This window comes from Phoca vitulina, unplaced genomic scaffold, assembly GCF_004348235.1.
Source record: "Phoca vitulina isolate PV1807 unplaced genomic scaffold, GSC_HSeal_1.0 scaffold5, whole genome shotgun sequence".
NCBI classification, from domain to species: Eukaryota; Metazoa; Chordata; class Mammalia; order Carnivora; family Phocidae; genus Phoca; species Phoca vitulina.
The window spans coordinates 74,571,989-74,584,250 of record NW_022589708.1 but is presented as its reverse complement, the minus strand read 5'-3'; the positions used below and the strand labels follow the sequence as shown (position 1 = coordinate 74,584,250).

General features: G+C 43.6%; 1 protein-coding gene across 5 annotated transcripts in view; it reads left to right on the top strand.

Annotated features, from left to right (window-relative positions):
* Nucleotides 1-12,262, top strand: part of LOC116631775 (phospholipid-transporting ATPase IB) — a 590,846-nt gene that overhangs the window by 442,606 nt on the left and 135,978 nt on the right. For all 5 annotated transcript variants that reach the window (XM_032403315.1, XM_032403320.1, XM_032403319.1 and 2 more), the window contains exon 33: nucleotides 929-1,036. In XM_032403315.1, coding sequence (XP_032259206.1) covers nucleotides 929-1,036 — 108 coding nt within the window. The remainder of the gene's footprint in view (nucleotides 1-928; nucleotides 1,037-12,262) is intronic.

The window sequence follows — 12,262 nt, the reverse complement described above, 5'->3', positions numbered from 1 at the left end:
ACACCTTAAAGTGTACTTCTACAAAATCTTTGTTCATGATTAAAGAGTATTAAGTTTGATCAATATCCCATCATTTAATCATTCCCCAATTTTAGACATTTTGGTGATGTACCACATTTCAGGAACATAACCCATGTTTCATGTTTATTTATCACTGCTGTATAAATAGGCTCCTAATTCTGTGCTGGGAAAATGAGGGAGGAGATTGGAGATGCTTGTGGAAGTAGGGAATCCATCAAGTGACAATAGTAATTAATCCAGACAAGAGGCTTGGCCTGGGCTCTTACAGGGGGAGGTAGTGAGCAATGGTCAGATTCCGGAACTATTATTTTTGAAAAGCTAACAGACCTTGATGATGGATTATATCGTGGAGTGTGGAAGTAAGGAAGAAGTCAAGGGTCATCATATTAAGAAGACAAAGGAGAAAAGGCTAACAACTCAGCAGATGCTTAAAGGATTGTTAAGATGTAATATCCAGCCCAGATTTATAAAAAATTCTTTGGAAAATGAAAAGAATAATCAAAGTCTCAAAATAATAAGTAAGAACATCTTGTTCTTTTTGTCCATCTGGTGCTTTCTTACTGGATTAAGGTGAACTGGCCTATGTAGCTCCAAGTTGGAGCAAACACTGGTGAGGACCAGCCAGGGGCCAGCTAAAACTGTGCAATGGGTCTAGGAGAAAGTCCGCTGAAGCAGGGAAAGCACCTTGATCTTCAGGGTAGTTTGGGGCCACCAGTTCCTTGAATTCACTGTGTAACATTCTGAGACAAGATAATTACAAGATGGCACTTTCCAATGATGGATGACTAGTCAAAACGTTTCCATGAAGAAAGCTGGCCTGGACACAGGGGTTCTGCTGCAGGTGGGGTTCAGGTGGCTCTCCTCTGCCAGCAGAGAAGCCCCACCTGAGTCTGTGTTTCCTTTGCAGTTCAGTCATCTGGCTGTCTGGGGAAGCATGCTGATCTGGCTGGTGTTTTTTGGCATCTACTCAACCATCTGGCCCACCATTCCCATTGCTCCAGATATGAAAGGACAGGTCAGTGCTCCTAACTGTGAGTGGGCTTTCCCTGTTTCATGACAATGATGCTTTCCATGTGTGGGCTCTCTGTGTCTCATGACACTGATGAACTTCAGGAGAGGTTGGTGTGGCCTGCTTCCATCAGCATTCATCAGGAGGGAAACAGACCAAATCAGAGAACCTGGAAGAGGTTGCCTTGTCCACAGAAATGGCATTTGAAATTTTTTTTTAAATTTTATTTTATTACGTATTGGAGATTGTCAACTTAAATCTGCTGGCCTACCCAGCATGTCCACGTTTCCATAATGAATTGTGTGTTAATTACACACAGTCCTGATGTGTCCAGGTAGTTCATGGCCCTTGGAAAACTGGAGATGTTCTGAGTCGTTCACCATCCAGTGATGATGTGGATGGTCATCATGAGGTTAAGTATACTACTATGCTCTGATTATTAGTTACCTGTGAAAGATAAATCTAACAATTCCATTAGCCAGATCATTGATTAACCAGAATATCTCATTGTTCATCTCTTGAATTAGAGAGGCTGAGATTGAAGACCTATATATTCATTTAAATTTGTTTAGTATTTTCTTTTCTTTTGTATTATCTTTATCCAGTGTTTGAGACTGAGCCATCAACAGTGACAAGCTGGATCTTAGAACCCTATAGTATTGGGTCTGGAGAGGAGTTTGACAATTCCAGGTTCTGAACCACCTCAGTTTACAGATGAAGCTGCACAGGCCCAGACACTCCAGGCTCACCCCATAGACCCCCATTTTGGGGTCTGCCCATATCCAGCACTGCCCTAAGATCCCGGCAAGTGGCTGCCCCAGGCTCTGTGCTTTGGAAGCCTCTGAGCTGGCCGGCCTTGTCTGGATCTGTTCCTCTTCATAGGGTGAGAAGCCCATGGTACACAGAGCCAGAATCCTACTTCTAGTCCATTCCCTAGGTTCCTAGGATCTTTAGTTTCCTTCCCCAATAGCCACAAAAGCCCATTTCCCAGGCCTGCCTGGTCCTCTCCCCAGATCCAAGCCTTTGTGAATACCCTTGGCCCAAGAGGCAGCTAGTGCAAGACACATGCTTTGGGCCAATTGAATGTTAGCATCTATATAGCCACCCCGATTTGCATGAGGACGCTCATGTTATGGAATAGAACCAAGGATGAGAAGAGAAGGCCTATGGGTCAGGGGCTTCCACTGGTGTTCCTGCCCAGGAATGCATATTTTAGGGCCAGGCCTGTGCATGCCACATCTGGCTACTATCTTAGCCTCACTTCCTCTGCAGAAATAAGCCCAAACTCCTGGGTCTACCCAACTCTAAATACACAGGCAGCAGTTGTGTCATGTGATAACCCAGGGGTGGCACTGCATGCCTTGTTCCCTTGGCAAATCAGTAGCTGACATATACCCCAGGGTGTCCCAGACCTTCTTGAGTGCGGGTGCTAAGCAGGACAGACATGTGCTACAGAAGTAGGCGTGTATGTCCCCTAATGCATCTACACTGTCTGTAAGGATTGAGGACAAACCCATAACACAGTTGGCAGTTCTCTTCCAAACACAAGTGATGGCAGAAATCACAGCACATTGAATGAATCAAGAAGATTGTGGAGCATTTAAAGAAATCAGTTATATTTTAAAGCAATGTGAATCATCCCCCCAAAAACAAACCAAGACAAGTATTCACAACGATGATCAGTTGGCAAGGCGGTGGTGCCTAGAAAATCTGCTTCGTGTTCTCTTCCTTCTGGGCAAGAGCAGGTGTGGCCTCGTGACTGTTTCTTTCAGGGGATTTTACGGTGCAGGACAGCACCCGATCGATGCAGAGAGTTTCTTAGGTGAGAGGAGAGAAAGCTGGCAGAATGGAATCAGTCCATGTGTGACCAGCCAACAAAACCCATTCTTTTGGAAGCCCCCCACCAGATGCCCTGGTGCGCCCCCTCTGTGTGCATTTGCAGCAGCAACTCCAGGTCAGAGATGCACGAGCGGGGCTGGTTTCTGACTCACTCCAAGCAGCAAGTTACTTTCCAAGGGCAGAGAGACCACATCTGCCAGGCAGACACTACTAACATGCCACATAGTCACTATCCAAGCTGCATGCTGGTCTGTGTGGTGTGAGGGCTCGACCTAATGGTGAAATTTCTGTCATTGGGGACCTTTCGAACACATTTAATGAGGTATTCCTACCATCCCAAAGCAAAGAAATTGTAATATCAAATCACCAATCACTGGTATAATTTTTTTTTTTAATTTTTTATGTATTCCCTGTCGTTCTCGCTTTTTTGTTGGTTGGTTGGTTTGCATGAGGCAAATGATGTTGTTTTGAAATCGAACATAGCTGGCTGAGGCTGAGGTTCTCATTAGACGTTGAATGCGATGGTTAATATGTAGTTTTCATGCACAGGACTTCCGAGTGGGTATTCTGCTATCTGTGTGTGAAGAGCTGTTTGTGATCACTAGTCTTCCTCCAGGGGAGACCTCTTAGTGGGGACAGGGTGTCAGAAAACAATGTCAGAGCCAACCTAACACTCTTTCACCTGGTGTCTGCTGCCCAGCGGTTTGTTCATTCTTTGAACACTTTTGAAGAAGCCCTTACGTGGAGAGTGGCCAAAACTAGCCGGAGGTCTCCCAAAGACTTCTTGCTGCCTCAGAAGGAATTACAGGCTATCGTGAAGAAAGACGGGAGCTGGGCTCAGGTACAGGCAGGAACAGGGCTCCTCAGGGCTACTACTGAGAATATGCCCAAGCCATGGTCATCCCTTTGGTTCTAGGTTGGTCTTATGGACTCAGGGTTTGTGTCCCCACCTCAGATTCTCGTGTTGAGGCCCTAACCCCCAGTGTGATGGTATTTGGAGGTAGGGCATTTGGGAAGTAATTAGGTCATCAAGAGGATTGGTGCCCTTATAAGAGGGGGCCGGAGAGCTAGCTCACTCGTTTTCTGCCTTGTTGACAATACAATGAAAAGTTAGATGTCTGCACCCGAAAGAGGGTCCTCACCACCATGTTGGCACCCTGATCTCAGATGTCCAGCCTCTAGCACCGTGAGAAATAAATGTCTCTGGCTGATAAGCCACTCAGTCTATGGTATTTTGTTATAGCAGCCTGAGCTAAGACAGTTGGTGAATGCTTAGGAGTGAGGGGTACTCTGGGGAAAGACTCTTTTTATTATTATTATTATTATTATTATTATTATTATTATTGGATGTTTCTAGTGATTTGTATAAACCATTTTTTGTAGTTCACAGAGCAGTAGGATTTTGGCAAATGAACACGGTTCTTTTGAGCTTTGGAATTAAACTAGTGTCTAATGGCAAACGGCATTTCTTACTCGGGAGCCCGAGACAGATGCCCCACACAAAACATTCTGTCTATGCATAACATCTTAAACTGTTGAAAAGATGCAGTTGTTTCTGCTGGGGTTTCCTAATGGATCTGGTTAAATATTTCTTTCTTTGTCTCGTCCTTTATATCTGGAGTTTTTCTCATGAGGGAGAAGGCAGGTTTATCCTCGAGGGCAAAGGAGGAGAAGGCTCTAGATGAGAGTGATTTTCCGCTGTCAAAGGGTCTTTAGCTTCCCTCCAGCACTTCATGATATGATACACAAAACCCAACCAGACAGTGAGCCAGGAAGTCCCAGTGGAAGTTTCTGAAATCAAAGAAGTCATCTGTGGACTCCCTCCTGAAAATACTCAACATTTGTGGGATTTTAAAGGACACCTTGTTTTTCCATTTTTCTAGGACCAAGCTAGATCTAAAACGAATTAAAAACTCAAGTTGTGTCTATCCTGGTTAAAGCCGAAGTCCCCTACCAGGGAAAATATGTGCTGATGTTTTTCCATAGGGGACCATCTGTTTTTCTTTCTCCCAATAGCATAACCGTGGGTTACAAGAGTCTCCATAATGGGTCCCCAAAGCCAGTGCTTGAAGGTGGAAAACTACAAACTTCATTTAGCTCAGAGTTGCCTGCTGAAGGAGAGCTTTCGATTAGAGAGATGAGGAAAACTTTATCTAAAACTGGATCAGGAAATGTACTTTCATTTTCTTCACGTGTTTCTCAAGGCTTCTTGATTTGGGGAGTATCTGAGGGGATGCCATATCATTTGATGTCTGTGTAAAAGGCCAAAGAGACCTGCCCCAACTAGCTCTGTCACCTTTGGTGAATCACTTAGCCTGTGTTAATTTCCTTATCGGCAAAGTCAGAATAATATTACCCACCCTCATTATCTCAGAGGAATGCGGTACAGATATAATAAGAAAACCCGAGGGAAATAGAAAACACGCCTGCTCTTTTTTCCTGGAGTAACCAATTATTTTTGAACTTTTATAAATAGAAATAGTGTGACTTCAACTCCTAATTCTTTTAGGCCAAAGAATTTTAACATTTTATAGGTTCTAGATGTGATATTTCTCAGTAAGGTCCAGGGACCACCTGCATCTGAATCATCTGGGTTACTTGTTAAAAAACAACCTCCTCCCCGCCCAGAAAATATATTCTTGCAACACACGCACACACACACAGAACCACAGTCCCTGGGTGCATAACCCCAGCCTCTGAATTTTAATAAACCTCCAAGCTATTCCTCCCTAAACGTTTGAGAACCACTGCTCCAAAACCCCTAAAACTGTGAGGGAGACCTCACCATGTTTGAGTCCCGCCGGGTGTTCCAGGAGAAGATGGTGTATTTAAAATATCCGCAGACGCTGTATGTCTCCCGGGCAGCGGTTACGTAAGACACGGCAGGTATTGCGAGCGTAGCTGCTTTAAGGTAACTCGCTTCTATGTAGACAACTCTACCGAAAGACATTCCATCGTTCACCATGGAAAAATAGTCCTCATCAACTCTGGTGCTTTTCCTTTAACGTTCTTTTCATTGCTAGTAAAAGAGGGGGAAAAAACTTTCACTTCAAAGCCTACAAACTGTTAACTCTGTCTGCAGCGCCAAGCTCCAGGCTCCAGCCAGTTTCTGGCATATGACAGGCTTTTTTTTTTTTTTAATCCTAAAGACAGGAATGGGTTTACATTAGAGTTTTATACCCACACTTGTGTATACACAGTGCAGATCCCAATGGACAAAAAGTACACAGAAGGAGGAGTGGTTGCCGCTTGGTCAAAGCGATCCACTACTCATCTTCCCTAAGTGACTGCTTTCTCCTGGACTTCACAGCCCGGTAAGATCTCAGGCCCAGGTATTTTCCACACTAAATGTGAAAAGAGCGGGTTTTGTTTCCAAGTGGCATGTGCTCTGGGAGATAAGCGAGGCAGGAGGGTCACGGCCCCATCAGCCACCGTCTTTGCTCAGCTGGGGTTCCAGAACATCGCTGTAGGATAGAGGCTGGCCCAAGGGCCAGGAGCGGACGTGTGGCTGGGTTAACTTTCCCGGTGTGGGACATGGTTGTTTGACCCCCAGCATCCATCCTCCACCACCCTTTCTGAAGGGGCCCAGTTTCGTAGGCAAATACCAGACCTCGTGTAAGATGCCCAGCACCTTCGTAGAGCCATTTCCACCCCGGACTCCAGCGGAGCGCTTGATCCCAGCCCCTGCTGTAGTAAGTGATTCAGAAACCCTGCAGGAGACACAGGAGACGTTTGCTGGGGGCTTCTGAGATGGAAGCATGTTTGCTCCGGAAAGAAATCCATCGAAGAGATGGCCTTCTCTTGTGTGTGAGGTAACTGCTACTGTGCTACGGAGCTGTCCAACCAGCGGGAGGGGGGCCGCCAGAGAACCCCGCTGCTGCCACGAAAGGTGTGATCTAAAGACAAAAAACAACCAGAGTCTCTTGTGTGATTGTTGAGCCACCAAATGAAGCCAGCCTCAAAGTCCCCTCCACCCCGCACCCATGCTAGCTTTCCAAGGAGCACCCCATGCGTGTGCTGCCTGTCCTCTAAAGGCACCCCACCCACGTGTAGATGTTAGGATGTTTCTTTTACAGTCATCAGCATATAGTCAATCAAGGAAATAGGTGCTTTTAAAAAACAGGCTTAAGGCTTAACATTACATATTATACTATATTCGAAGTTGGGTGCTTATAGATTTATTTAAAGATTTGGTAAAAAAAAAATATCTAGCAATAAACCTAATTAAAGAGGTAAAAGATCTGTACTCCAAAAACTTTAGAACACTTATGAAAGAAATTAAAGAAGACACAAAGAAGTGGAAAAACGTTCCATGCTCATGGATTGAAAGAACAAACATCGTTAAAATGTCTATACTACCCAAAGCAATCTACACATTTAATGCAAACCCTATCAAAATACCACCAGCATTCTTCACAAAACTAGAACAAACAATCCTAAAGTGTGTATGGAACCACAAAAGACCCTGAGTAGCCAAAGCAATCCTGAAAAAGAGAAACAGAACTGGAGGCATCGCAATTCCAGACCTCAAGCTCTATTACAAAGCTGTAATCATCAAGACAGAATGGTACTGGCACAAAAACAGACACATAGATGAATGGAACAGAATAGAGAGCCCAGAAATGGACCCACAACTCTATGGTCAACTAATCTTCGACAAGGCAGGAAAGAATGTCCAATGGAAAAAGACAGTCTTTTCAACAAATGGTGTTGGGAAAATTGGACAGCCACATGCAGAAGAATGAAACTGGACCACTTTCTTCCACTATACACAAAAATAAATTCAAAATGGATGAAAGACCTAAATGTGAGACAGGAAACCATCAAAATCCTAAAGGAGAACACAGGCAGCAACCTCTTCGGCCTTGGCTGTAGCAATTTCTTACTGGACACATTGCTGGAGGCAAGGGAATCAAAAGCAAAAATGAACTATTGGGACTTCCTCAACATAAAAAGCTTCAGTGAAAGAAACAATCAACAAAACTAAAAGGCAGCCTGTGGAATGGGAGAAGATTTTTGCAAACAACCTATTGAGAATTATTATCCAAAATCTATAAAGAACTTATCAAACTCAACACCCAAAAAACAAATAATCCAGTTAAGAAATGGGCAGAAGACATGAATAGAGACTTTTCAAAAGAAGACATCCAGATGGCTAACAGACACATGAGAAGATGCTTAGCATCACTCAGCATTAGGGAAATACAAATCAAAACCACAATGAGATACTACCTCAAACCTGTCAGAATGGCTAAAATTAAGAACACAGGAAACAACAGGTGTTGGTGAGGATGCAGAGAAAGGGGAACCCTCTTGCACTATTGGTGGGAATGCAAACTGGTGCAGCCACTCTGGAGAACAGTATGGAGGTTCCCCAAAAAGTTAAAAATAGAACTACCCTATGACCCAGCAATTGCACTACTAGATATTTACCCAAAGGATACAAAAATAGAGATTCAAAGGGGTACATGCACCCCGATGTTTATAGCAGCAATGTCCACAATAACCAAACTATGGAGAGAGCCCAAATGTCCATCGACTGATGGATAAAGAAGAGGTGGTGTATCTACACACACACACACACACACGCATGCACGCATGTGCACAATGAACTATTACTCAGCCATCAAAAAGAATGAAATCTTGCCATTTGCGGGGACATGGATGGAGCTAGAGTGTATTATATTAAGTGAAATAAGTCAGTCATAGGAAGACAAATACCATATGTTCTTACTCATATGCAGAATTTAAGAAAGAAAACAGATGAACAAATGGGAAGGGGGGAAGAGAGAGAGGAAATAAACCATAAGAGACTCTTAATAATATAAACTGAGGGTTGATGGAGGGAGGTGGGTGGAGGATGAGCTAGATGGGTAATGGGTATTAAGGAGGGCACTTGTTGTGATGGGCACTGGGTGTTGTATGTAAGTGATGAATCACTGAATTCTCCAGAAACCAATATTGCACTGAATGTTAACTAAGTAAAATTTAAATAATAAATAAATAAATAAATAAATAAATAAATAAATAATTTGGTAAAGAATTACTTTAATGTCACAATTATTAGTGTTTTAGGTAATAACATCCCAGAAACACCTAACATGAATACTGTAAGCTTATTGGAGTTATCTTTAATACAGCAATATTGAATGGAGTAGGTACTATTTTCCTCAAATAATGTACTTCACAAGTCTGTGGCCTAGCTTATGTGAGAAGTGGTCAGCCTGATAAGGTAGAAAGCCCCGTCAATAGAGACTTGCCTCTTGGCTTGAAATAACTTTCTGGCATCTTCTTTGTATAATTTTCTTGTTTATTGAATTTGGCCAAATTATTTGCTGAAGTCCGATTTTCATTTTGGCCTTTAAACTTGTACGTTTTGTGTAATAATAAGATGGACTCGCTGTGTTTCTGGATGACATTATTATCTGAATAAATAACAGTATGAGCAACATTAAGAAGGACTCCCTGGTTTCTCCCGTACCTCTAAGTCTTGTCACCCACATCCGGGGTTTCCCCCATTCGTGTGTATTTGCCGTCCTTAAAGGCACCCCACACTAATCCTTGTTGGAGTTAATCACTAGAACTGAAAAGCTTTAAAATTACAACCAAAAATTCTTTATTGATAATGAAAAGAAAAAACAAACCTTTGCTTGATTAGGGATATCAAGGTGAGTTCTCCCAGGCCTATAAATATTTGGGCTCTAAAATCATAAAATTCAGGCATCGGATAACAGCTCCCTCAGAATATGGCCTTCATAGTTGTTACATGTCATGCCAAGTTGTTTTTATTTGCCTTTCCCTGATTTCCAAACAAGGGGGAAAGTATATTTTTAAAAATGTGTGAGCTCCTTAAAGCAATTTCAGATCCTTTCAGCAGGCAGGAATGGGGCCAGCACCCCTTCCTCCTGCTTGCTTCTGTGCCAGGCCTGGTGGGATCCACAGAAGCGGTCTGGGTTCGAGTGACCGGAATCAAACCTCTCTCCTCTTCAGTGCAAATCCTGACGCTGAAAGTGGGATTTGAACTTAGTTAACCTAACAACTAAGAAATACATAAAGTTGAGGGGCGCCTGCGTGGCTCAGTCATTAAGCAACTGCCTTCGGCTCAGGTCATGATCCCGGGGTCCTGGGATCGAGCCCTTCATTGGTCTCCCTGCTCGGCGGGAAGCCTGCTTCTCCCTCTCCCTGCTGCTCCCCTGCTTGGGCTCTCTCTCTCTGTCAAGTAAATAAATAAAATCTTAAAAAAAAAAAAAGAAAAGAAATACATAAAGTTGAGTCCATCGTATGTCATCTCTGTGACTGTTATTCTGAGCGACAGTTTTGTCAGGTATATGGAGAAGATAGTATCTATCTTTGGAGTTAATAGGGAGATTGAAGAAAAGAAGGCATGTAAATAATAGTAAGTACTGTTTATTGAGCACGTACTGTGTCTCAGACAAATGTACCTTCATATAAATACGCTGTACATTTGCAGTTACACAGTGGATCAAGCACTAGCTCACCCGATAATCTGCCAGCCGTAGGAGGGTACAGAGGCTTGGGAAGAAAGAAGCAACACATTGGTCAGGCTCCGGAGTGGAGTAGCTGGGACTTTCCAAGTTGGCTAGACTCCAGGGTATGGATGCCCACACTTGGTCACTATGAAAAGCCCCCAAGGTGATGCTTGGTACAAGCCAGGTGTCGAGTCAGTGTCAGTCGAATCTCCTTAAAATTTTGCTTTTATTAAATTTCATCTGAAGACACCTACCCTGAAGTGTAGTAGAATTTTTAAAACAGGGCACCTGGGTGGCTCAGTTGGTTAAGCTTCCGCCTTTGGCTCAAGTCATGATCTCAAGGTCCTGGGATCCTGTCCTGCATCGGGCTCCTTGCTCAGCTGGGAGTCTCCCTCTCCCTCTGCCTCTCCCCCCTGCTTGTGCTCGCTGTGTCAAATAAATAAATAAAATCTTAAAAAAAAGAATTTTTAAAACATAACTATAGAGTCAGAAGCATACACGTACTTTGTGTTTGAGCTGCAATCTTCTGGCCTTGAACCCCAGGAAAGTAGGTTTCAGACAATGTCTTTTTTTTTTTTAAGTACATCGTGGAAAGCCCTAATTTTTTAGTTCCTGCGCCCCACCCCCAAACACCCACCCACCCACCCACCCACCACCGTTCTCTTTCTTTTGGCAGTTTATTTTATTTTGGCCTCTTGTTTCAAGGATGCTGTGTGCTAATTAGAGGCCAGGCGGCTTTGATTGTGAGTTATTTTTCTCTTCAGTGAAAGGTTTTGTTGTGGTGTTGGCATTTGCCATTCATTCAGATGTTAATTTTTTAAAATATCTGTCAGCAAATTAAAGTACACATTACATGCTGATTTTGTTTGTTTGTAATATTTATACTCCGTGGTCACAGAGTATGTTTGATGTGGTTTTGAACTTTTCCTTTCTCCAAACATGTGGAAATGTGTATGTGCGGCCCTGGGGTTGAGAGATTCTATGCAGGGGTTTACTTCCCCGACATCTGCAGAGGAAAATGGCTTTGTCTGGTGACCTCAGTGGGAGACCATAGTCCTCCCGCCCAGAGACATCTTTCTTTAGGTATGTTCGATTTAGGAGGTGGAGAGCTGCCCAAGAAAGGCCAGCAGATAAGGATTTGTGCAAGGAAAGATAACCTGGCAAGAAAGGGTAGGTTAGACTAAACAGAATCACAGCATGCTATTAAGCCCATGCCAGGCCTTTCCTATTTTGTATAAACAGTGATGCAAACCTGCTGTTGCCAGAATCCAAGAAGACCAAAATAGTGAAAGGATTTAAAGTAGGTTAGCTCTTTCTTCAGTGACTCTTGTGGCCATTGGCATCATAAAATATCAGAATCCATCCAGGAGATCGTATGCTTTTTGAACCGCGATTAACCAGCTGTCGTAAGCGTTCGGCATTCCTTCAGCTAAAGACAGGAAAAGAGAAATGTAGGTTACCTGCGTCGGTTCCTATAGTGCACATTGGTTCATGAGTTTTATTTTAGTCTTTCAATTACTGCAACCTGATTGTAACAAAGGATAGAAACTGAAAGACGGACAGGTTTAGATGTGTAGACTTCTGGGCGTGCCGTGAAGTACTTGGCTCAGCAGCAGTGAACACCCCTTTTGCATCCTGGGTGCAAGAGCATCTTGTCACCAACCACCTGCCCTACATCCATTTCCCATTTTTCCAGTCGCAGCCCCTAAATCCCTTCCCCTCTTCCAGAACACGTAATTAGACGGTGCTGACTCTGCCTCAGCTCCACCTATGGGTCTGGACCTGCCCCCCCAGGACTAGTCAACCAGGTTGCTCATATTGTGGTCCATGGTGACTGATTCAGAAACAGGCATGGTGACCCACACCAGGCCACTTAGGGACAGTTCAAGGATTTTTTTAAAGA